Source organism: Chiloscyllium plagiosum, chromosome 18 (assembly GCF_004010195.1).
Source record: "Chiloscyllium plagiosum isolate BGI_BamShark_2017 chromosome 18, ASM401019v2, whole genome shotgun sequence".
In the NCBI taxonomy this organism is placed as follows: domain Eukaryota; kingdom Metazoa; phylum Chordata; class Chondrichthyes; order Orectolobiformes; family Hemiscylliidae; genus Chiloscyllium; species Chiloscyllium plagiosum.
Genome location: NC_057727.1, coordinates 17,059,084 through 17,085,501, shown reverse-complemented (window position 1 = coordinate 17,085,501; position 26,418 = coordinate 17,059,084). Strand labels below are relative to the sequence as shown.

At 39.6% G+C, this 26,418-nt stretch overlaps 1 protein-coding gene across 1 annotated transcript; it reads right to left on the bottom strand.

Moving 5' to 3' along the window:
• Window positions 1–1,558: 1,558 nt before the first annotated feature.
• Window positions 1,559–20,618, bottom strand: LOC122558891. Its single transcript, XM_043707806.1, has 7 exons — window positions 20,541–20,618; window positions 19,229–19,368; window positions 13,333–13,463; window positions 11,349–11,476; window positions 3,216–3,275; window positions 2,121–2,310; window positions 1,559–1,769 (listed from the first exon to the last, which is right to left on the bottom strand). The coding sequence occupies exons 2-7, from the start codon at window positions 19,254–19,256 to the stop codon at window positions 1,659–1,661; spliced, it is 648 nt and encodes a 215-aa protein (XP_043563741.1). The 5' UTR covers window positions 19,257–19,368; window positions 20,541–20,618; the 3' UTR covers window positions 1,559–1,658.
• Between the last annotated feature and the right edge of the window lie 5,800 nt (window positions 20,619–26,418).

Genomic DNA, 26,418 nt, shown 5'->3' with positions numbered 1-26,418 from the left:
CTGCTGAACAAGTGAACCGTCAAAGAAATGGAGTTTGTCGTCTTTAGAGCACGAGAGAGAAGACCGTATGCTTTCGAAATCATGTGAGAATAGGGAAAGCAGCTTCATAAGTAGAGCAGCAGACCTGCATGAAAAGGGCAGCAATGGCAGGAGATAAAAATAAGCAGCAGCGATCCATTTCAACTAATTTCTATCTCTCTGAGTCACTGTTTTTATTTTGCCTTCTGGTGTGTTGAATACCCTTGAATATAGAGTTCCCACTCTCGGTCAGCCTGCATAGTAACCTTGAAGTACTCATCAAATTTCCTTTTAAAATTTGTTTCCAGTCTATTCCGGGTCATTAATACAGTATGATTTATGAAAAGTTGAAAATATATTTGAAAGTGATGGATTTAAGAGGGCCACAGAAATAAGGTTGGAGAGTGGTACACACGCAATGGATTGAATGGTCTCCTTCTGCACTGCAGAATTCTATCTGATTCTTCTCATTCCCGCTTGCATATCTTATGCAAAGCCTTCAATCTGTGTTCCCTGGTGTTTGTACAATCAGCTAATATGCAGAGTTTTTCTTTTCTAAGCCTGTCATAATCTGATGTACTTCAATGTCCTCTGCTTCAAGGAGTGAAATCTCAGCTTCTCTAAGTTTGCTGGTTGAGGTAATGTTATAGCCTTGTTGAGTGTTTAAAGAACAGGGATGGTAATAGTGCCTTAAAGCCAAGGGATTGGTTTTGATAAGACTGTAAAATTAAACTATTTTAATGATGTGTAATACAGTGTATAACAGGCTGTAAATAGCTCAGAGACACTGAAGAGCCAGGTGTTTTCCACAAGTGGCTAAACAGTCAGTGAGTGTGTTGCTGGTTGGTTTCAAAGGAACTTTGGGTAGGAATGTTGTGATCTGATAGAGTGAGGGTTTGTACAGGTGTGTCACATTAATGATAATTGTAGCTGTGAAACTCTGAGGTGAAGGTTGTTATTGGACACCTGACCCACACTGCATCAGTAAAGAACAGTGTGGAACCTTGTCGAACGCTTTGTGAAGTCCACATATACAACATCCACTGTTCTGCCTTCTTTGTCACCTCTTCAAAAAGCTCAGTCAAGTTAGTGAGATACAATTTTCCACACACAAAGCCATGCTGACTATCCCTAATCAGTCCTTGCCTTTCTAAACGTGTATAATCCTTGTCCTTCAGAATCCCCTCTAACAACTTACCACCACTGACAAAGCTCACCTGTCTATAATTCCATGGCTTTCATGTTTATCTGAATTGGTTCTGATCCATGTTAAGGTTACAAAAAGTAAAATCTTGTTGATAATTTGCAGATAATTTAGTTTTTAGGTTTCCTCGCAGAGCTTGTAAAACTTTGACCAGGAGACCAGAGATAAGTGTACTACCTTTCCTTAAAATAGTACAATGGGTTCTTTTGCAGTCTGTGGACACTGCAGCACTCCCTCAGTATTCCACTGGAGTTTCGGCCTTAAGTTTGTAGTAAAACCCAGGAGTAGGATCAGATCTGAGCTAGGTTCCAATTGAGTCATCTTTGTCTCACAGGATGAAGCAATTGCAAAATGTTTAAAATGAATCTTTATTGAGAAAATGTCATAACTTGCGTCCATTTCGTATTGTGAGTGGCACATCAATTCACGCTGAAATCTATTTCAAAGTGCAGCTCCAGTTGATTGGGTTGTATTGCAGCAGCTCACGCTCTCGTAGAGAATCCAGGGATTTTGCTAACCTCTTCTCCTTCCACTGAATTTCCATCAGCTGAGTGGAAGTTGAAAAAAAGAAAAATATGTATTTATAAATTTACATTTGTATACTGCCAAGCACAAGTTCTGTGAGACTAAATTTTCATAATCTCCAATCATGGTTTGAATCTTCTGGCCATTTTTCCATTGAATGTATAAGTTATGAAAACTTATGATTGCATAAGTTTTCATAACTTATACATTCAATGGAAAAATTGAATTTTGGGTGATTGAATGAACTCATTGAGATAGTATGTCTAAAGCGACAGCAGCATTTACCTCCAGAAAATCTTAGTTTTGAATGGTGGAACTGAAGGCCACTATCCTCTTCAGAGGGGATAATTTATCCATTTCCTGACTATCTCACCTTTTTGTTTTCATCCCGGAATGCTTGAAGAAAACGGGAACGTGCAATCTGCTTTTCCAGATCTTGAAGAGTTGCCTGTCTTTCTGCCTCACGTGCTGCTTCTCCCTCTTTGGCCCGATTGAACAGGGCATAACGTTGAGACTCTCGCTGCTGACTCATCTGCCATTTTAACAGCTGCCGGATCTCACGCCTGGAGCAGCCAAACATAGACTCAGACTTCATAAGCTCATAGTTAGTGACTGAATATTGCTGCAGCAGGTCTGTACCCCACAGCAAATAAAAACATCTTTCAATTCAAAATGAATAACTAACATTCAGCTTGCTTAATCTCCCATTTTGCAGGATACCCCAAATGGGCTCTTTCATTTAATGAGCCTGTGCGATCTTTGAATGACCGAGGTAGCAAGAAACTGTATAGACATATTTTTATCTCCCATTTCATCAAACAATTCTTTTTGATGCAGCAACTTTCAAAAGCTTCAAATTAACGTAACTAAACAGATGTGTGTTGGTGGTTAGATCATACGTATGGGGCTTGTAGTGAGCACACATGCAGAATCAACAGGACTGAGTTTTCAGGTGGAAAATAACTTTTAAGCTTTAGGATGGCTCCAAAGCATTTCATGAAGTATCAGTTAGTTCTAAAGTATATTTATTGCCATGTGGAAAAGTATCCGAGCTAACTTGTGACCATTAAGACCCCACAATCAGGAAATGAGGTATGACTAGTTATCCATTGTGATAATTACATGATAAATGTTGGCCATTATACAAGGAATTTCACTATTCATCTTCTGTAGTGATTTGTTTGTATCCAAATGAGTAGATGGTGAGTGTCAGTACCTTTTTTAAGGATGTGGAAGCATCAAGATAGATTATCCAGTTTGCTCTTTGGATTGTGATGTCAGCTCCTATCTTCTGACTCTCACTTTTGTGTGTAGGGTTATCAGATAACTTATAATTATTAGTAAGATGAAAGATTCCTCAAAGCCATGCATTTTGAGTCTTTGTACATTCATATATTATCACAGACAAACCAATGAAAATTTAAACACAAAAACGGTACAGACTAGTTGTTATTGCGTGTTCCCTTACCTATATTCCTCCTTCTCAGCCACAGATCCATAAAATGGACGCTGCCAACTCTGGTGATACCTAAGAAACAGCAGTAAGTTTAACAGTCTTCAGGCCGTACTCTAATAGCACCAAAATGTATGATGTACAAAGTAGGTCAACCTTGGGGGGGGGGGGGTCATTTGGGATTATGGAGGATTATTCTAGGTATCTGGTATTTCTTAAAAGAGGAAGTGAAACCATTGAATTAACTAACCAATAACTCCCCAGTTCACTGTTTGGTTAAGTAGAGGAAAAAAAATTAGAAACCCCATAAATAATTCCACATCAAATGAAATTAGATCAAAATACTGTTACCCTAGTTGAGAATAACATTTGAAATCAAGTTACTTAAAGGAGTGGGAATTTAAGAATCCTTATTCTCAAACAGGGAAGAGGCGAACATGGGAAATAGGACTAGGCAATGGACAGCCCCTCAAGCTTGCTCTGCCTTTTGATACAATCATGGCTGATCTCATCTCAGCCTCAACTTCCCTGCCTACTCCCCGTAGCCGTTTAGCTTTTTTTTAAAACAAAAACCTGTCTGTTCCTTAAACTTAATCAATGTCCCAGCATCCATTGCACTCTGGGATAGTGAATTCCATATACATGTATTCACAACCCTTTGCGGGAAGTAATTTCTCATCTCTTTTAAATCTGCTACCCTTTATCCAAAACTATGCACCCTTATTCTAGATTGCCCAACATGATGAAACATCCTTTCTATGTCGGCTTTATCAATACTGTTTAGCATCTAATCTACCTCAATTAGATCTCTTCTGAACTTCAGAGAGTATTGTCCTGAATGGCTCAAATTCTCTTTATTGGACAAACTCTTCTGGAATCAATCATGTGGGAACCTTCTCTGAACTGCCACCAGTACAATTACATTTCTCCTCAAGTAAGGGAACCAAAATTGTACATATTACTTCAGGTGCAGTCTTACTAATGCCTTATACGCTTGCAGCAACTCTTCCTTGCTTCTATATTCTATTCCTTTATCAATAAATGCCTACATTTCATTTGCCTCCATTAATACCTGTGGACTACTTTTCTGTAACAAAAACAAAAATTGCCAGGAAAAAACTCAGCAGGTCTGGCAGCATCTATGGAGAGAAATCAGAGTTAACGATTTGGGTCAAATGTCCATTCAGAACAGTTCAGAACTACATCTGCAGTTCTATAAAGTGTTTTAAATTAATTTCCTGTGATTTATAAGCAGTACTGGAAGAGTCAGAGCTGAAATGTTTGCAAATGACTTAACTAAAAAGTAACTGTGGACTATCATGTGTAACCTGCTTCCGAGCTCCCTGACACTGTAGGTGCTAATGTTCAGTCAAATTCGTTCACTTCATGTAACATTTAGAAGTTACTGAATGTATTGGACAAAGCAAAGCAAGGGTGTTGACAACACACAGCTGTTGTGCTGGAAACCTGTTCCAGTGCAATTTTCAGACAGACATTTAATTTGACAATGTAGACAATTGCTCAAATATGTCTTACAAAATGCATAATGCATTTAACCTAGCCAAGTTCCACCCCTTGTCTTCTATTGACACAGTAATTTTATCGATTACAGGTGTTGTCAACATGTTGTCAAAAAGCACCTATTCATGAGTTATATGCAAGTAGAGCCTGAATACTTTGTAAGTTTGGATCACTCCCTCACGCTTAATGTCTCTCAATCCTTTTCATAATTCCATCCAAATGTATAATGGAATGCTTGTCCTTTGCTTTGAAGGGTACAGCCTGATACCTTAATCTCAACACTATCCACAACAAGATTAGTTGGTTAGATTACCTTTGGATTTTATATCTGACGTAGGTGCATTGTGACTGCAGTATCTGATACTCGCAGAATGCCTTGCACCAAATTACCTATTTACAATGATAAACCAAAAAAAAGTAAATTGTACAAAATAAGAAAGTGATGGCAAATCTTTATAAATCACTGGTCCAGCCTTAACTGGAATATTGTGTCCAGGGCACTGCACTTTTATTAAGGATGTGAAGGCAGAAATGATTGACAAGCATATTTCCACAGCTAAAGGACTTCAGCTATATAGATAGATTGGAGAAATTGGGATTGCCTTACAGACGGGAAGGCTGAGAGGAGATTTAGTAGTGACATTCAAAACCATCAGATGTTCAGGCACAGTAGATTGAGGGCAACTGTTTCCATGTGAGGAAAGGTGGAGAACAAGAGGTCACAGATTTGAGATAATTGGTAAAAGTACCAGAGGCAGCATGAATCTTTTTTAAAAAGCACAAATGGTGGAGTGTGGAGTTTCCTGCCTGAGTGTAGGGTGGAAGCAGATTCATTCATATAAGCAAATTGGATAATTATCCAAAGCAAAAGAAAAATTGCAGGGCAGGAGTGAGAAGGTGGGGAAATAGGACTAGCTGACTAGCTTGAATTAGCAAGCACTGACATGGCAGGCAGTCCAGCCTCCTTTTGGACTGTATCTTCTATGAGTCTATCTTTTGTTGCTAGAACCTCCTAGCCCCACAGCTTCATCCGCAAAGAAGGATAAGGGCAGCAGTATCACAAATACATCTTCACTTGTAAGTTCCTTTCCAAGAAAACCAGTATCCTGGCTTGAACATATATCACCATTCCTTTGTTATTGCAGGGTTAAAATGCTGGATTTCACTAACTACATCAATGTGGAAGCACCATCAGCAATTGAAGGAGAAGGCCCATTATTATTCTTAAATGTAAAAGTGTTTTATGTTTGCCACCTATGGAGAAATATAAACACCATTTAATATCTGGGACTCAGTGGTGGAGAAGCTTGTACTTGTCAGCTCGAATATAAGCGCATTTTGCATATCTAGGCTTTAATACTGCAAATCTGGGTACTGTGGATTGATGCAGTTGCAGAATGAGAGAAATGCACAAGAGGGCAATCCTGCTCACTTAGTGTTTACTCGATGTGCTTTTCAGTTTTGTTTTAATACTTGGTTATCCTTATCATGTCGCCGGAGACATGCCTGTTCTTACATTTCTATGCGTCAGTCTCAGTATGGACTGCAAAGCATACGTCATTTTTCAACAAGACACAATCAGTTTTAACATTATCTATAGTTCTTAAAACTAATGACCAAGGTATGTAGATTTAAAATGTAAAGGCTATTATTCAGTTGTTTGACTTGAATGTGCAAAACATCTTGGTATTAGATCTGTGCAGTGAAAATAGCTGGATACAAATAAGTTTATAACATCTTTCATTGATGTGAGTTTAATGATCAAGGTCAATAATGAAAAATACCAAGAAAACTGATAAGATGTGTTAAGTAAACAGACATTGGTTACAAAACATCAAGATTGGAGTTTTTGCATATTGGCATCAGGCCATGGCACAAACCTCAGAAATTGGGCACTATTTCAGACCAGATTGGCAAATGCTGAATCACCAAGGAAAGACAGGTATGAGCAATGAAAATCTTGTACTGGGGCAGCAAGAAAGAAAGAATTAATGCTGATACAACGATTATACAGAGGAAGAAAAAAAATGTGGATGTAGAAATTAATAGTCCGATAAATAGAAAGTGTAGCATTTAAGAGTGTCGAGACATACCTACCCCATAACCAACACCTGTTTAAAATCACAAAGGACATGATCACTATAATATGTGTAAAATGGGAAGTTGTTTAAGCTGAAGCTGAAATAATTTCAGTAAATGGACAGAGTGGAAACCTGTTTAAAGCCACAAAGAGGATTTGACCATATGTAGGGTGTAAGCTATTATAATATTGGAAAATAATAATCGCCATAAACTGATAGCTGTTTTAAAACATAAACATGAATATTGTGAAATTTGCAACATGGAAGAACAGATTAGCCTTATGAAGAATGAGATCACTGTAGAATGCATCGAGCTTCGCAAAGTTTTACAAGTACTGTAATAGTTTGGGTAACTTGTAGACATTTGATAAATAAGGTGCCCAAATATAATACATGATACAAGGTGTAAAGAGTAAACACAAGTCCCAATGTCATTCGAGAAAAGGTTCATTTAACCCAAGGGTTACCACATTTCATGTAAGGTGGGGGGAGAGTGTGGGTAGAGTTTGAGAAGGAAAGTCCTTCATGGTAGCTCAACAAGCGTGAGAATTGAACACACTGTTGGTGTCATGCTGCATTGCAAACCAGCCATCCAGAAAACTAAACTAACTGACTCCATAGATATGTAAAAGGTGGTGGCCTACTGGTACTGACACTAGACCTTGTAACCCAGAGACATAGGTAAATATCCTGGGGCCTGCATTCTAATCCTGCCATTGGAAGTCACTCTCAAAAAGTGAGACTTGGCAAGATGGATATTAAGTGAATATTTCCCTTTCTGGGAGAGACTAAAATTAGGTAACACTGTTAAAAAATAAGAGATTTTTTTTTTCTTTTAGGATCTGTGGAATTCTCTTTCACAGTAGTAGAGGGGAGGACCATTGAATATTTTTAGGGCTGCGTTAGTTAGATTTTTGATTGACAATGGAGTCAGGGGTAGGCAGGAAAATAGAGTTGAAGCCACAATCCGGTCAGTATGAGGTTAGCAAATGGTGGAGCAGGCTCAAGCTCCAAATGACATGCCTGTTCTGAATTCATATGATTGTATTTTTGTAAAGCATAGCAGCTAACATGAGCAAGGCAAATCCCACAAATAGTAACATGATAATGCCCAGATAATCATCTTTAGTGACATTGGTTGAAGAATAAATATTGGTCAGGACTCCAAACTGTTAGCCTGGACTTTGTGCTTAAGTTTCAGAAGTGGCTCCTTTTAAACCCAAAACTTTTCAACTAAGAAGAAGGAAGATTAGTCTTAAAATATGGCTGACACAAGAAGTCTGGGCACTGCAAAAACGTGAGTTTGTCATGTATTACATTGCATCTTGTTAACACTGCTGAGAGGTTCTCATTGTGTATGTGTTAGCTCTGCCAGTACTGCATGGGAGCATATGATATTCAAACATATGACAGTTGTTACAGGAGACAATATCTGGTGGCTTTTACAATAGACTTAGATCTAGGCACCAATGAGGAAGAAATCATTTAGCAATAGTTTACCAGTTTTCAAAAGTAGCTAGATTATGATAGACACCTTGATTATATGTTGCTGAGATATCTGCATTTTTTTGTCATAGTTGTGGTATTTATCTGTCAAAATAGTTCTTTTTCAATGTGACAAAATATTGCAAGAAATGAGGATCTGAAAAACCCAACGCATCTTCCTCTGTTTATATTTGAAAATGCCTGATGCTGGAGCACTGCAAATTAAAACATCTCTGTATCTGCTTCATTTGACTTACTAAATTGCCTTTTTCACTAATGCTTCAGTCAGCCTACAAATCCAGTCTGCTGCCTTGTATTGCACATTAAGTTTAAAACTTCTGTCCTATAGAAAGCATCACTCTCACAATGAGAGGCTTTTACTTTAATTTTGAACATTAAAATTTAAACTATCGATAAGAGTTATCAGGCCTGACCACTAGCAATACCAAGGTCAGGCAATACCCAATGTTTGTGGAATCAATACAAATGTTTGATAGAGGCAGAGGTTCATTTTTCATGAAGCTTATTTTAACGCACATGCTCTGAAAAGGAAAGTCCTTTGTTACATAAAGCTTATAAATGATTGTGTTGGCAGTTGACATTCAGTGGCTTTTTTTTTTATAGAAACTGTAGCCTAGCAACAGGACTGGAGATCAATTTAACAGCATTGCATACCTTCTCAAACTGTGGGCAATGCAAATGAGTTTTAGAATTTTGCCAACCAATTTGGCTGTTCCTTTCCTTTTTTTCCCAGCAAATATTTCTATAATGTTTAGAACTCAATAAATATATCTATCATATTTACAATGGTCTTCACCATTTATCATACTTTCTATGGCTCATCACACAGCTATTGGCAATGAGCCAGTACTCTGGTTACAGTAGCTTGGCATGACATTGAATTCCTTGGGATGGCTCCACATTAAAGGTGCTATACAAATGAAATTTGTTGTTGGTATCATTGCAGACTTATTCAAGCTAATACAATAATTTCTTTCTTCCATGGTCAGCTGGTTATATCATTACATATTATTTAACACAAAACACTGGTCATTCAATTCACAAGGGTTGTGCCATTCGCTGTCATTTCTGAAAGTTTCTTCATCAGTTTGAGGAAAGGAGCTTATGTCCACTTCTTAATAGGCACATGACAGCTGCCAAGGTGACTTGCAAATCCAAGAGTTCTTGCTCCTGAATCAAACTTATACCTGGCACTTACATGATGAACAGTAAACCAACTAAGTGGTGAGGTGTTCACGTGCGTAAGGATAAATGAGGGCAAGTAATTTGGAGCTTTTAAGACAATGGAGTTCTAGGCTGATTGGCCTCTTGCTCAGGAGAACATAAGCTCCATCCCTTACTAATCAATAACAAAATTGCCAGAAATGACAGAGAATGGCACAGCCCTCATGAATTAATTGACCATTGTTTTATGTTAGATGGAATATTGGTTTAACCTGCTGCTCATGGAATAAATTGTGGGGTTATTGTAAATAATGTCAAGGGTTGAGAAGAAGAGGTGGAGACAATTCCCCTAGGTGAAACAATGTGCTTTCCTGTGTATAACATGTTTGAGAGCTGCATCTGAAGTTGTGATTTTGACTGCCTGCTACAAGATATCGACATTCCCTGGCACTGCAAACTCCTGTAGAGGCACAGCTGGAGAGTCCCATTAGCAAATGTCCTGGTTTCACCTGGGAGATTGTGACCTGATGTTGCCACCTCATACTTTTTTAATCATATAGCACTTATTTTACATTTACCCCTGTTGAACTGCATTGGTCCTGTAGTTGCCCAGTGGCCTAAAATAGTTTTATCCAGGAATTGCAATTGCTGATTTTAACAGAGCATCGGTTAACATCTTTATATCACATTTCTTTGCCTGCTGTTTTATCCGAGGCATTAACATATTCAAAATAAAAATATTAGTGTCATCATTATAAAAGCAGCCAGATTAATAGCATATGGCCATGTTAAATGCTAATTCATTCACATTGCCAACAATAATTTTTAGGTTCAGATTCCTCTCACATCTTCCTGCATTCTACAACACTAATTACTTTGTCTACTATTTTGGCATCATCTTCACATTTTGGAAATGTTGCTCCTATAATCCTAGTGCAAGCCACAAGTACATCTTAGAGTAATTAGGTCCTCAGAACTTTTGGTGTCATGTTCATAACCTCTTCCGACCCAGAAATGTTGGAGCTCATAGCTAATGTTTGTTTTACTATTTCATGCCATTATGTATCCAGTTACATAATTTACCCTCTGTGCATAATTTCTTAGTATAACCATTGAGGCTTTGGAGGGAATGCAAATAAGATGTGGCCCCAGATTGAGAAACCAGATTGGATAGATTGGAGAAGATGGTATTGTTCTTCTTGGTGAGAACAGTGAGGGGAGATTTGATCCGGGTTTTCAGAATCATCAAGGGCCTGAGCAGAAATGGTAAGGCCATTAGCAGAGGGCTGAGAAGGAAAGGGCATTGATTCATGATGAATGGTGAAAGAGCCAAAGGTAACAGGAGGAAATATCTTTCAACTCAGTGACTGGCTAGGATCTAGAAAATACTAGGCAAAAGTGAGGACTGCTGATGTTGGAGATTAGAGTTGAGCGTGTGGTGCTGGAAAAGCACAGCAGGTCAGGCAGCATCCGAAAAGCAGGTAAATTGACATTCCTGAAGAAGGGCTTTTGCCCAAAACGTCGATTCTCCTGCTCCTCGGAAACTACCTGACCTGCTGTGCTTTTCCAGCACCACACTCTTGACTCTGGAATACACTGTCTATGGCGAAGGAGGTTCATAGCTGACATCCAGAGATGAATTGGATAATTATTTGAAGAGAAAACATTGGAGTACTAAAGAAAAAGATGGGGGCATGAGAAGAGCCATGTTTCACTTGCAGAGCTTGGACATTGATCCCAGATGACCTCCTCATGCTGTTATCATTCTACTATTCTATGCAATCTGGCCAAAACTCTTGCAGAAAATCAAGTCATTTTTGCCTCTCTTCCTCTCTTCCAGTAGCTTCTGGTCCATACCTGCTAAACATGTCCATACCTGTTATACTCCTTCTGTCGCATCACCACAGCCCTTTGTTGGTTATGGTGATGAGCTGCAAAGGTTTCTAGACTGACTGTCCGTCGCTTCACCCCTGGTGGATGTAGAGGATTAATGCGTTGGCCACACTTTAAATAGGAAAAGACCACAAATCAGTCCTGACTTCCCTTATGGAACAGATTAAACAGTTATATGACTAGTGTTCATATTTATATGTACTAGCTACAATATTGGGCACCTTCCCAATGTTCCCATGTGAAAACATTAGAACATAGAACCGGCCCACAATGTGCTGATCTTTTATCCTATACTAAGATCAAAATTGATCAACATTGATCAACCAGTCTATAACAAATGCTGTTATAATTAGCATAAACTTCCTTCTTAATTGACAAGGGACTTAACTCTTGGTCATTTTCCTTCTCCAGCTCCTAATACTGAAACACACGGAATCACAAATATTCTCTTTGACATTGACACATGATCATGGGCAAATGGATACATTGACAGTCTGGTATCTCGATAGGTGTGAATTACCACTTCCATCTTTTTACTATCTTGAAATAAAAGCTAAGCGTTCTGATTTGGAATTTAAAATAACATTTTTCCATTCAGTGATTTCATCTTCTTTCTGTTTGACAGATTATCCTGCTTGGTCTAATGATCATTCTTTACACACTGTTGACTAGTATGGGATCAACAGAAATTTCCTCCAGTATTGGGAAAACTGAAGCCATTGCCTGCAGTTACTGCCACAAACTTCGGTCCTAACCACCAACTCTACCCCTTGCCCTGACAACTGTCTGAAGCTGAACAAAACTCTTCACAACCTTGGTGTCATTCGACTCTGAGATGGGAATCCAACTACATATCCATTCGGGCCTGGGCTGGTAAATGGCAAGCATCATTTGTACCACACAAATGTGGACAATCACCAACATTAGTGAACCTAACCATCTCTCTTTTACATTCAACAGCTTTACCCTTGCTGAAACTTCCACCTCTATTATCCAGAAGGTCACTGTTGATCAGAAACATAACAGAAACAGTGATACAAATACTGTGCGACAAGAGCAGGTCACAGGCTTCAGCACTGCCCTCTTGAACTGTCCTACCTGTCCATCGTCCTTCCCACCTAGCCGCTCCATTCTCCTCTCTGGCCCATCACCTTCTCCCCCAAATTCATCTACCTATCATATTCCCAGCTACCTTCCCACCAGCTCCAACCCCTCCCATTTATCTCTCACTCCCTTGGGCCACAATCATCATTCCTGATGAAAGGCTTATGTTCAAAACGTCGATTCTCCTGCTCCTCGGATGCTGCCTGACTGGCTGTGCTTTTCCAGCACCACACACTTTGAGGCTTGGAAGACTGGATGGAATAACCCATTACCCAAAGCCTTTCCAGGGCATATAGGAGGAATGTGAATACTCTCCACCTTCCAGGGCGAGAGCATCTTCAGCAAAATTCAAAAAGGTCGACAGCATCCAAGACAAAGCAGCATGAGTGCTTGCTACCCAATACTCCCCTGTAATCATTCACTTTCTTCTACCATCAATGCATAATGGCTGCAATAATAAGATGCACTGCATCAAGTCAAAAAGCTAGCAGGACCTTCCAAATGACCAGGTGCTTTGGAATACTATTTCCTTCAAGTTTCCCTCCAAGTCACATCAACCCTAAGTAGGACTTTCTCTTGATTCACTCATAGGACATGGATGTTGCTGCCTGGGCCAGATTCATTGCCTGTCCCTAGTACAATGTCTCTGCTTCATCACTGTCACTGGACTAAAGCCCTAGATATCTCTCTCTCTCTAAATGCTATGTACATATATCTATAACGAGATGGAGTGCAGCTTTCATGAAGCAGCTCACCACCACCTTCACACAGGTCACTAAGTAATGAACAATAAATGCTGACCTTGTCAAATCTGACATTCCTTGAATAGATTTAATGTAAAATGTTCTTAGCGTGTTGCTTACCTGATTGACAGAGAGTGGGATGACAGCCTGACTCACTTTTGGAAGTAATAATGGTGTTGAAGTGAAAGTTCTTTGTGTCGCACTGACTCTTCCACTTGCAGTCAAAGACGTGCATGGCAATGACATTCTCTCTGTGGAAGGGAAACCATTTTAGATATTTGCTCAAACACTTGTGACTAAAATGTGTGCTGGACAGAAATTCACAAAAAATGCTGGAGATCATGGCAGATCAGGCAGCATCCATGGAGAGAGAGCAAGCTAATACTTTGAGTCTACGTGACTCTTCTCAGAGCTGATGTGAAGTGTGACCACTTCCACTGGCTAAAGTGCTTCAGAGCTAGGTTGCGAGATACTATCCATTGATGCACCATTCTTCCTTAGTTCAAAATGTTTCATAGGTCAAACATCCTACATAATAATACACTTAAAGAAAATCCTGTCTGTTTTTTTTTATATTTTTGAAGAGCTGTTCGTCTGAACAAACTCCAGGCTTGAAATATTTATATCCTGGTTTTTATTGCTAGGTTTATGAATTTCTGTCTTTCAACATCTGATTTTTAAAATTATGTCCTGGATTGAATATGGGGAACATTGCTTGGATTCATGCAAATGGTTCCATTGCCATTCTTGAGGGTTGAGTTCATGGCCAAGATCTGTGGGCAGACAGGGGCCCTGGCACTTTCCATCATTCGTGTAGCCAGTATAGAATTCCTGGATCTTTTTTAAGCTTACCAATGGATTCATACCCTATGTGTAATTTATAGTAAGGGATTAGTTTAAAAAAAAATGTAGATTACTATATCACAAGCAATATTCATGACATGATTGTCCCAGGACAGAGTGTGACTATTATAGATCAAGCTATTCTGGCAATGACTATCAGAAAAGGACAGACTATGACTATAGTTGGACAATTGCCCCAATAACTACTGTATATATATAGTGGAATCTGAACTGCAATTATATGGGACAATCTCACGCATGCTGAAAATTGGAACTTTTAATTAAATTAAAGCAACAAAAGACAAGGATTGTCTGCTGTACAGTGCACTTTATTTTGCCTACATTCCATATGGTGAACACAGCAAGACATCTTAAAAATGGCAGTATCGCACAACATCTTTAAAAGATAAAAGTGGTCGAACAACCTCAAGAAGTCAATCTTGTAAACAAATTTAAATCATAAGGAAACATGGAATTATTTTATTGAATCATAAATCAAGTTCTACATTTTCCCTTCAAATGTACGAAGCGCATCAAACATTTTTGACGCTACAGTGCAGAATGCATCTCTTCAACTTTAGAAATTTCCAGATCTGACACATATTCATCTGCAATCTTTCTGAAGAGAGATGGTTTCTGCTTTAATCATCCAGACAAACTTTCATTTAGCAAGGCAAAAGTGAGGACTGCAGATGCTGGAAACCAGAGTTTAGATTAGAGTGGTGCTGGAAAAGCACAGCAGGTCGGGCAGCATCCGAGGAGCAGGAAAATCGACGTTTCAGGCAAAAGCCCTTCATCAGGAATCTCATTTAGTAAGCTCACCTGCTTTCATTTTCAGCAGGCAGCCATTGAAGGGAATTGTTTCGAGCTGTTTTGAGCTGGTTGATGAGTTTCAAGGTTGGAGATTATATGGGGATATGTAAGAGCACCTGCTGTCCATAAGATCATAAGACATAGGAGCAGAATAGGCTATTCAGCCCACATACACTGCTCCGCTATTCAATTCAATCATGACATGCATCATACCAAGTTGTCAATAAAAATGTAAGAGGAATCAGAAAATATTCTGATTCAGAAAATACACTGAATATCTTTGTATATATCAAGGCTGCATTAGATAGAACTTTTGATAAACATGGAGTGTAGACACGAGAGTGGAGCTGAGACCACAACAAGATTAGCCATGATCTTACTGAATACAGGCTGAGACTTGAGGGGCAGATAGATCATTCTTGTTCCCAAGTCTCAGGTTCCTAGGTCTTGAGGAGAGACACACTATCGGTCAATATTAGATGTGAGTGAATTAGCAATATGATTGCACCTTTAAAATTATTCACCTATTTTACTACTCTCCCTGAACAGTAGCAATGGGAAGGCATTGCATTGTGGTTCATTAGGTGAGCTGCCTTGTCTCTGAGCCAGAGGTTCTGAGTTCACTGTAAGAGCAGAATCTCGAAGTGATGGGGTTCTCACATGCCGGCTGAAATGCTGCTGAAAACCCTACATTGTCTCTGTTTCAGAAGATACATTGTACTGTGTCACTCAAATATTTGACAGGCCATCCCCACTCAACCCAATCAAAGGCCTCAGGGCTTGAAGTCCTGTCATTGAGTGTCAAGCAAAAGCCATCAGCTCTATTGAACATCAGCGCCACCACAAAGATGGCAGCTAATGACGGTACGATACCCACCTGAGGCCTAGAGTCAATACTGGATCCTAGGCTGCAGGTTAATGATGACAGAGGAAGGTCATGGGTCATAGCTACAGGAGAGAGGTTGGCAGCAAGAGCAAGAGATCTTGCAAATTTAACAATCAGGTAATTTCAGAAATGGACCACCCAGTGAGTTCATGAGAGATACTATCATTGTGCAAGGGAATGAGAGAGGATATTTAGTTGAAAGCACCATTTCATGCAGAACTCTGCCAAGGAGACTTTTCTATCATTAATGAAAGTGGTTTTCAGGGTGATAAAGACACTGTTATCAGTATCGATGTACTTCCTATATCTAGTCATAGTCAAGTCATGTGCAATGGTAAAGTTGAAAGCATTTATTTAATATCTCCATAATTTGATACCGTATGCGATATGTGTTCACTGTTACTTCACTGTAATTCAAATAAGCCTGTGGTTCCAAAACCAAAACACTCAACATTTATAGAGAGTCATACAGTACAGAAATAGACCCTTCGGTCCAACCAGTCCATACTGAGCATAATCCCAAACTAAACTATTCCCATCTGCCTGTGCTTGGCCCATATCCCTCTTATTCATGTACTTCTCCCAATGTCTTTTAAATGTTGAAATTGTGATCACATCCACCACTTCCTCTGGAAGTTCATTCTACACATGAACCACTCTCTGTATAAAAAGACAGTGTCCTTGTTAAGTGTTTCTCCTTGTGCCTTAAAGATATGCCCCCTGGTCTTGAAATCCACCACCACAGGGAAAAGACACCTGCCATTCACCTAATCTATACTCCTCATGATTTTATAAACCACTATGAGGTCATCCTTCAACCTCCTATGGTCCAGTGAAAAAAGTATCAAAGTTGGAGATGCAGAATATCTAATTTGGGAAAATATGATGGCATGACCTGTCACATGCCTATACAGCCTTTCCTACAATTCAAACCCTCAATTCCCAGCAACATCCTGATAAATCTTTTTGGAACCCTCTCCAGCTTGATAATAACAGGGCGACCAGAACTGGACGCAGAACTCCAGAAAAGGCTTCAATCTCCTGTACAACTTGAACATGACATCCAAATTCCTATTCAAGAAATGTTGCTCACATGGTCACATGATTGATATACTGGAGGATACCTGATTACCACTTGACCATGTTGTAGTTTTGTGGTGGAGGATATTGTTAAGAATGTATAAAATACCATAAGAACTAGGAGCAAGAGTAGGCCATCCAACTTGTCAAACCTACTCCACCAATCGTTGAAATCCCGGTTCATCTTCAGCGTCAGCTCCTCTCGCTTGCCTGGTTCCTGTGTCCCTAGAATCCCTTAAAGTTCAAAACTCTATCACACTCAGTGTCAGATACATTAACAAATATATTAACAAATCTCTATCACACTCAGTGTCAAATATCTTAACATAAAGCTGAGCCTCCACCCAATTCTGGTGTAGAGGATTCCCAAAACTTACAAACTCAAGTGTAGAAATTCCTCCTCATTTCAGTCTGAAATAGCCGACTAGTTGTTCTGAACTGCACCTCATGGTCCTAGACTCTTCAGGCAGGGAGAAATGACATACCATCTCAGGCTACTTCAACCTTGTCAGATCCTCTCAGCATCTTGTACATTTCAATGAAATTAAATCTCATTCTTAAAGTGTAGGTCTGTGGAACTTAGTCTCTGCTTGTGGAAAAATCTTCTCATCTCAAGAATTGATCCTGGTTAACCTAGGTTTTTCCCTCCAGGATATAGCCTTTCTTAATGATGGAACTGAATACAGTGTTCCTGAATACAGTGTTCCCGGTCTGGTCTCATTAAAGCCCAGTGTGACAGCAGGATCACTTTCTCTCTCCTGCTTCTGATCCCTAGAGTAAAGGCTACACAATAGTCGCCTTTCTGATTCCTTGCTGTTTGTACACATTAACTTTCCATACTCAATGCACAAGGGCATCCAAATCCCTCTGAACTCCAACATTTCACAGCTTCCCATCAAGAAGCCCTCATCTTCCGCCTTGGGACCCTTCAACCCACATGGCATCAATGTCGACTTCACTAGTTTCCAAATCTCACCTTTCCCTACCTCATCCCAGATCTAGTCCTCCAACACGGCACCGTCCTCTTGAACTGCCCCACCTATCCATCTTCCTTCCCACCTATCCATTCCACCCTTCCCAGTGGTCTATCACAACCACCTTCATCCACCTATCGCCTTCCCGGCTACCTTACCCCCAGCTCAAGCCCCCCCTCCTATTTATCTCTCAGCATTCCCCCCCTCACAACATTCCTGATGAAGGGCTTATGCCTGATACATCGACCTTCCTGTTCCTCGGATGCTACCCGATGTGCTGTGCTTTTCCAGCGCCACAATTTTCAACTTTGATTCTCCAGCATTTGCAGTCCTCACTTTCTCTTGATGTTCTATCCTTAGCAGACAAGTGATGCCATCATATTTTCCCACAATAGATATACTGCATCTCCCACTTTGGTACTCACTCACTAACTTGCAAGGATCCCTTTGTAGAGAGGAAGGGAAAATGGTAAATTCGGGAAGTGTCCCACAAGTCAGCCAGCTGCCACAGAGAGAGAAGAATGGCATTTGCCGATAGGCCAGTTTCCATTCTTTAGGCTTGGACTTGAGGAACAAACAAAAACAAAGAACAATACAGTACAGGAACAGACCATCAGCCCTCCAAAGCCTGTGCCAACACATTTTGCCCTTATATATTAAAACTGTCTTCACTTACAGGATCTATAACCCTCAGGATTTATTATGAAGACTACATGCTTTGGACAAAACTAATGTAGAGTGGAATAAAGCTATGAAATGATGAAAGGAATCATTACATACATGAGGTTTCACAAATAAAGGAATAAGAGTTGGGTTAGAGGAGGTTGTGAGTGGTAACAGCATTGTCATGCTAAACATCTGCTATGTCAAAGTGTGGCTCTGATCTAAAGCTGTTGAAAAGCTATAAAATGCCAAATCAAAATTATTGCTTTCTATGGATGCGCAGTTTTTATGATGGAAATGTCACTGGACTCAAAATGTTAATTCTTGTTTCTTTCTCCACCGATGCTGCCACACCTCCTGAGTTTCTCCAGCAATTTCTGTGCTTCTATATAACATCCAGCTTTCTTCAGCTGACCCACTGAGAATGGGAAACTGATTTTAATCAAAACAGTGCACTTATTGAGAAAGAGGCAATCGTTTCTTTAATCTTCTCTTCTGGCGTCACTTCCATCATCAAACCTTAGCTTCGATACAGATATTGCAGAATTGGTTTAAACCAGGTTAGGAACTGACAGACTGATGCACAGCTCGATCAAACCTCAACCACTAGGGTATCCAATGTAGCAATCAGAAAATCAAATCTGCCGTTCCTGTATCAGTACGGTGAACACTTTTTTTGTTGTTTACAAGCGCCGTCTGTCGATTTGCGCGCACTTTGGAAAAGTTTGGGAAAGTTTTTGCAGAGTTTGATACTTACTGGAGCCCAGATCCGGCAAAGCGAGCATCGTGTGTTGTGCCACGTGACTGCCCGCTGCTCTGGAGACAGTGAAATTGACACTGAAATAGCAATGAATGGAGACAGCCGGAGAGAGCAGGTCTACTGAACGCAGTGTACATCTAGAGGGTCCAAAAAGAAACAGGATGAGGGTAAATTACACAACAGAGAAGACACAAAGAGAGAGGGAGAGAGACCCAGAGTGCAGAGAAAATGAATATCAGAGATTGAGAAATCAAAATTGACAGGACAAAAGCAAGGAAGAAGACAGTAGAGAGAGCAGGACAAGGGAACTCAGAGACAACTCAGGGAATGAACAGATAAAGCAGGGCTGGACTAAAGCAGAAACAGCAAAGAAATAGCAAACAATGCGCTAGGGAATAACAAAAAACAGCAAGAGTAAGACTTTTGTCACCATTTGTGTTGAGAGTTGTTTTCTAATTCCACTTCTGGAGGATTTAGCTCTTATTTTAGTCTACACCTGTTATAGTCCAAGGTTCCCCTACGGAAATGTCTTCTCTCTATCCACCTTTCCTGTTCCCCTTTATGTCTTGAAAACTATTTGCCTCCCTAATTTCCTGTGGTTAGGAGTTTGATATTTTGACAATAAAAGGATATTTTTAAAAATAATTTTCCGAATGAAAAAATATCTCCTGGTTTTCTTGTTGGAGTTATGTGTAAGTGTCCTCGGTCTTAGTTTGAACTTTCTCACAAGTGGGTACACTTTCTTTACTTGTGTAACCCATTTATAATTTTGAACATCTCTGACATATTAACAAATAAAGGATGAAGAACGAAGACTGTTGGTTAATTTTAGACATAATGTGCAACTAACATGGTAAAACTCAGGGGAACAAAGGGATCAGTGATATTTCACCCTTAATGAGTTCTTTTTTTCAAATAATATCAGTACAATTTAACTCTTGGATGGTGTTAATCACATTTCTGACAAGTCTGAGGGGAATTTGATTGCCAAATTCCACGTGTTCTATTAAACACCATGTGTTACTATTAAACCTGATATAACAGCAAATATTGTGGAACAAAAAGAATTAGCTTTAAACTTCAGTTCTATAGTTTCTTAGGAAGTTTCTTTTATTGTCCTAGTCTCGTCCTCAGGGTATACACACCAGCTGTGTGAATGCCTTATAATTAGAGGGCACTTTTAATACTTAGTCTTCCAGCCCCTGTACTTAGCTGTTGAACCAGATGTCTCTTGCCTACCTGCACTCTCCAAGACACAGATGTTAAAACGTAAGGTTACTATCAATGAAAACATTAAGCATATACTTACATTCTCCAACATTGGATGTACCATTGGAAATCCAGCTGATTTCTGCCAGCAACGAGCTTGATCAGGAATCTTCCATCATTAATTGTTTACTTTATTTTGTGCTTCACCAGCATTCTTTCCACTTCACCTTGGGTTTCTGACTCTTGCTCTAGCCACTTTCCTCCAGTTCTGCATGTAAGCAGTCCCTCTTCATTTGTGAGGCTGAAGTCTGGAGTTCCTTTCCCAAAATCTCTCCACCTCTCCAATGTGTTCTCCTTCTTTAAGGTATTGCTTAAAACCTACAGATTTGACCAAGTTTTTGGCCACCTCACTTAATGTCCTCTTTAACCAATGGCAACCTATGTCTGATTATGCTCCTGTGACATGCCTTGATATGTTTGATTATACTAAAGGTGCTATTCAAATACAACAAGTTAGAGTCATAGAAATGTATAGCATAGAATCAGGCCCTTCAGTCCAATTCATCCATGCTGACCAGATATCCTAAATCAATCTAGTCCCATTTGTCAGCATTTGGGTTCATATCCCTCCAAACCCTTCCTATTTATGCACCCATTCAAATGCCTTTTAAATGTTGTAATTGTACCAGTGTCCACTATTTCCTCTGGCAGCTCATTTCATACACGCACCACCCTCTGCATAAAAAAGTTGCCCCTTTGATTCTTTTTAAACCTTTCCCCTCTCATTTTAAAACTATGCCCCTCATGATTTTATAAACATTTATAAGGTCACCCCTCAGTCTCTGATGCTCCAGAGAAAATGGTCCTACCCTATTCAACTCTTCCTATAGCTCCAGTCGTCCAACCCAAAAAAGATCCTGGTGAACCTTTTCTGCACCCTTTCCTATACCATCTTTCCTATACCAGGGAGACCAGAATTCTATACTCAGGTTGATTGACTGTAGAAAGCATCACAATTAAATGATAATTTACCTTTTTGTATAGTTGGCATGGATAAAGATTAGAATCAGGATTTTTAGCTCTTTTTATCAAAGGACAATGAAGCTAATTCCATAATTCAATTTGTTTATCTGATTTATATCAGATAACTCTGAACATTTCAGGAGTAAAAGAGTTGAATGTATACATTTTATATATGTTTATATATATTTAAAATTTCAAATCTGGATAGTATTGGAAATGCACAGCAGGTGAGTCAGTATCTGTAAAGAGAAAAAAGGTTTATGAAGTTAAAGATGCCCATAGTGTTAGATGCATTAGCCAGAGGGAAATGGGACTGGGTGGGTTACTGTTCGGAGGGTCAGTGTGGACTTGTTGAGCCGAAGGGCCTGTTTCCATACTGTAGGGAATCTAATCTAATCTAATCTAATTTGTGTTCTTCAATCAAAGTGAAAACTGAAGAGCTAACGGAACTCCTAAAGCTAGTGTTTGGTCCGGGTTGTTGTGGAGTGTCCTCCAAAAGCTAATATTATTGCTTTTTTCAAATGGTGCTGAGCAAAAGCATAAACATGTTTCCGTACCCAAACACATTTTCCTCAGCGTCTTCCCCCATGCTCTCCAGAGGACGTGTTCACTTGATGTCACATTACACAAGGTTCCAACGTTTCTGCTTCCAATTATCTTTCCATACACCCTTGCCCATGCAAACTGAGCAAGTATAACTCATCTGTCTATCTACTCTTATTATCGTCTAGCAACAGGAATACCATTGGGTTTCTATTCCCTCATGTTGTTATACCCCAATCCTCTGATTGGTCTCCTTGTATTGTGCAGTTAAGATGGGTTTTAACAAAACACCCATTCTAGCTTCAAGTGAAGTTCTGGCTTCTTTGTTGCTCATCATTTCTCATTGTTTCCTTTATTGTTTCCACCTTTGGTATCCACTTCAAGAATTGGATCTCCACTTTCCACTGGGTAGTTTCATCCTACTGGTTTGGACATTCAAAGATGCTGGAATATAAAGGAGGAGGAAATTATGGGAAAAAGGCCCATGCCTATTCAATCTCTCCCTACAGCTCAAACCCTCCAATCCAGGCAACATCCTTGTAAACCTATTCTGCACTCTCTGCTATACTACCTTTCCCAGAGCAGGGAGACAGGTTGCAGAAACATGGCTTGCATTCCTTCAAGAGTACTGATCTAATCAAAGTATGTGAAGTGAAAAAAAATAATTGTTGGTGTAGATTTTTAAAAATCTGGTGGAGAAATCTTAAAGGGACATTATTAAGGAATGAAGTCAGGAAATATTACTTCCGTAATGAATATGTGACACTCTCCCTAAAAGGCCAGTGGATGTTGGATTATTTGAAATGCTTAAGTTGCGATTGATGGATTTTTCTTTTGTTAGTGACTCTTTCATTCTTTCTGTAGCCTATACATCAGACTGTGAAGGGGACAGCATGGCATTTTTTTAATCATTCACAGGATGTGGGCATCTCAGGCCAGACTATCTTTTATTGCCCAACCCTAATTACACTTAAATAGGTGACATTAAATTACCTCCTCAAACCACTGCAATCAATGGGTTGGGGAAAGGTGATAAATGGTACACATTACTACCTTAGTCCATTGATGGTGAATGCTAAAGGTGTTGGATGAGGTGCCAGTCAAGATGATTGCCTTGTTCTGGCTCATGTCAGGCTTCTTTAATTTTGTTGGAGCTGCACTCACCCAGATTCCATCACATTCCTGACTTGTTGCCTCGTAGATGATAGACTGGCGTTGAAGAGTCAGGAGGAGAGTTACTCACTGCAAGATGTCTAATCTCAGACCTGCTCTTATAGCCACAGTATTTATATATAGAATCATAGAGTTATACAGCATGGAAACAAACCCCTCAGCCCAACCAGTCCATGCCCACCATGTTCCCAAACCAAACTAGCTTCACCTGCCTGCGCTTGGCCGATATCCCACCAAACCTTTCCTATTCGTGAACTTATCCAAATCCACCACTTTCTCTGGTTCATTTCACACATGAACCACTCTCTGTGTAAAGAAGTTACCCCTTGTGCCCTTTTTAAAATCTTTCTTCTCTCACCTTTTAAAAATATGCCCCCTTGTTTTAAATCCCCCACCCTAGGGAAAAGATCCTTGTCATTAACCTTATCTATGCCTCTCATAGATCACCCCTCAAACTCCTTCACTAGTCTTTCCACACTGTTTTTATATCTCAAATCCTTTATGATTACTTGGAAAACCATAGTTTGACTGGAGATAGTCAGCATGGCTTTGTGAGGAGAAGGTCATGCCTCACAAATCTTATTCAATTCTTTGAGGATGTGACAAAACACATTGATGAAGGTAGAGCAGTGAATGTAGTGTACATGGATTTTAGCAAGGCATTTGATAAGGTTCCCCATTGTAGGCTCATTTAGAAAGTGAGGACACATAGGATACAGGGAAATCTGGCTGTCTGGATACAGAATTAACTGGTCCTTTGAAGACAGAGGATGGTGGTAGATGGAAAGTATTCAGCTTGGAGCTTCGTGACCAGTGGTGTTCCGCAAGGATCTGTCCTGGGACCTCTACTGTTTGTGATCTTTATAAATGACTGGATGAGGAGGTGGAAGGGTGGGTTAGTAAGTTTGCCAATGACACAAAGGTTGGTGGAGTGGTAGATAGTGTGGAAGGCTGTTGTAGGTTGTAACGGGACATTGGCAGGATGCAGATCTGGGCTGAGAAGTGGCAGATGGAATTCAACCTGGAAAAGTGTGAACTGATTTGTTTTGGAATGTCAAATTTGAATGCAGAATACAGGATTAAAGGCAGGATTCTTGCCCATGTGGAGGAACAGAGGGATCCTGGGGTCCACGTCCATAGATCCCTCAAAGTTGTCACCCAATTTGATAGTGTTGTCAAGAAGGTGTATGTGTGTTAGCTTTCATTAGTAGGGGGATTCAGTTTAAGAGCCATGAGGTTATGCTGCCGTTTTATAGAGCTCTTGGTCAGACCACACTTAGAATATTGTGTTCAGTTCTGGTCGCCTCATTATAGGAAGGATGTGGAAGCGTTAGAGAGAGTGCAGAGGAGAGAGGGCATGTCTTATGAAGGAAGGTTGAGAGAGCTAAGGCTTTTCTCACTGAAGTGAAGAAGGATGACAGGCGACTTGATAGAGGTGTACAAGATGATGAGAGGCATAGACAGAGTGTATAGCCAGAGACTTTTTCCCAGGTCAGAAATGAATATTACGAGGGGGCATAATTTTAAGGTAATTGGAGGAAGGTTTAGGGAAGATGTCAGAGGTAGGTTCTTTACTCAGAGAGTGGTGGGTGCATGGAATGCACTACCAGCATTGGTAGTAGAGTCATATACATTAGGGACATTTAAGCGACTCTTGGGTAAGCACATGGAAAATAGTACAATGAAGGGTATGTTGGTTTGTCTGATCTTAGAGTAGGATAAAAGGTCAGCATAACATCAAGGGCTGAAGGGACTGTACTATACTGTTCTATGTTCTGTGTTCCATTCCTGGCAACATCTTGGTAAATGCCTTCTGAACCAGTTCCATGTCTGATCACCAACAAAATGGTAATCTATTTTTGATCTCACTTTGCCACAAAGCAAATAATAGCAATAAGCCTCTCCCAGCTCTAAAAAGTGGCCATTTTGTTCTATTACCCTGGCAACCTTCACATTTTCTTTTACAGAATTATTGAATTCAATTTGGCAACTTACTGTGGTGGATTTGTAAGTCACAAATTCAGAGTTTCTTGTCCAATATGGAAACCTTTATATATCTAATTGTAAAACCTAAAACCCATCATACACTGATAATATCTTAAAATGTGAGAGGTTGGAATGGGCTTACATCTGCATTATCATTCAATGCACAATAAATGCACAGTATTCCTATGTATTATAATCTGCATTTAACCATGTAAAGAGAGCTCAGAGAGGAGAAGGAGACTGCAGAACAAGCAAAAACAAACATTTGGTTTATTATATGAACAAAATGTAAAAAAATTAAAAGTATAAATTTGCTATAAAATAACATCAAAAGCAACATACATAATAATTACAAGGGAATTTAAACATTACTGCTATGCTTTGGCTGTACAAAGTGTTCCATACAGATATATCACCAACAATGCCACATTATGCATCATTTCGGCTTATCTAAGCATTTTAAACTTTTCTGAGCTAATTGTCCCTCTTTAATGGAGCCTCACGAACCCAGGCTGTCTGCCTTATACAGAAGGTAAGTCTGAAAATAAATTATTTTGAATCAACTTGTTATGACACACCTCCATGGGAGTTGAGACATGAACCCAGACTTTCTGGCCCGAAGTTAGCTAACACCACCAGTGCACCACAAGAACATGAGTCTTTAATAATACGACAATGTCTGGGAGCCATGCCTAATGTCTGCCTCTCAGTCTCAATCTTTTGCAGTATGTCAATGAACCATTATTAATTATTTGTCTAATACCATTCAGGGAGTGTCCTTTAGTCAAAAGTGCTGAGCTCCAAGATAAAGAGAAACAAAGGTAATGCATTATTATCTGTAAGATGTTATGCAATTATAGAAGCCACAAGTCTTGATTATATTGGAATATAAGAGATTAAAAAAGTTAAGGTCAACTTGGTCACTTTGGCCAAAATACTGCAATGAGAATTAAACATGGAGAATTTAAAGGGCAGGTCTCTTAATAAAACTAATCTTAATATAAGGAGTTATGCTATCAAGCACAGATTCCTGTCTTTAAAATATTTTTCTAATCTATTCTTAATGTGCATCTTAAATAGACCCCAATGGCTTTAGCAAACGCTTGCCAGATTAAATATTAAGGCACTGAAGTACCTTACTGAGACAGAGTATTTAGCCTTAATGACCTCAGTACATCAATTGTAAAGAGGCCCCGAATTCACTGAGAGAAAATGTTCCCAAAGAATGGTCCTCACCGGTCTAATTGAAAGGG

Excerpts from the sequence above, each read along its gene's own strand:
- LOC122558891 (XM_043707806.1), bottom strand. The coding sequence starts at position 19,256 with ATGCTCGCTTTGCCGGATCTGGGCTCCA. Across the intron at positions 3,276-11,348 it reads CGACAGAAGGAGTATAACAG|GTATCACCAGAGTTGGCAGC; the intron begins GTATGGACATGT and ends GCTGTTTCTTAG. Across the intron at positions 2,311-3,215 it reads GCTGAGAAGGAGGAATATAG|GCGTGAGATCCGGCAGCTGT; the intron begins GTAAGGGAACAC and ends TGGCTGCTCCAG.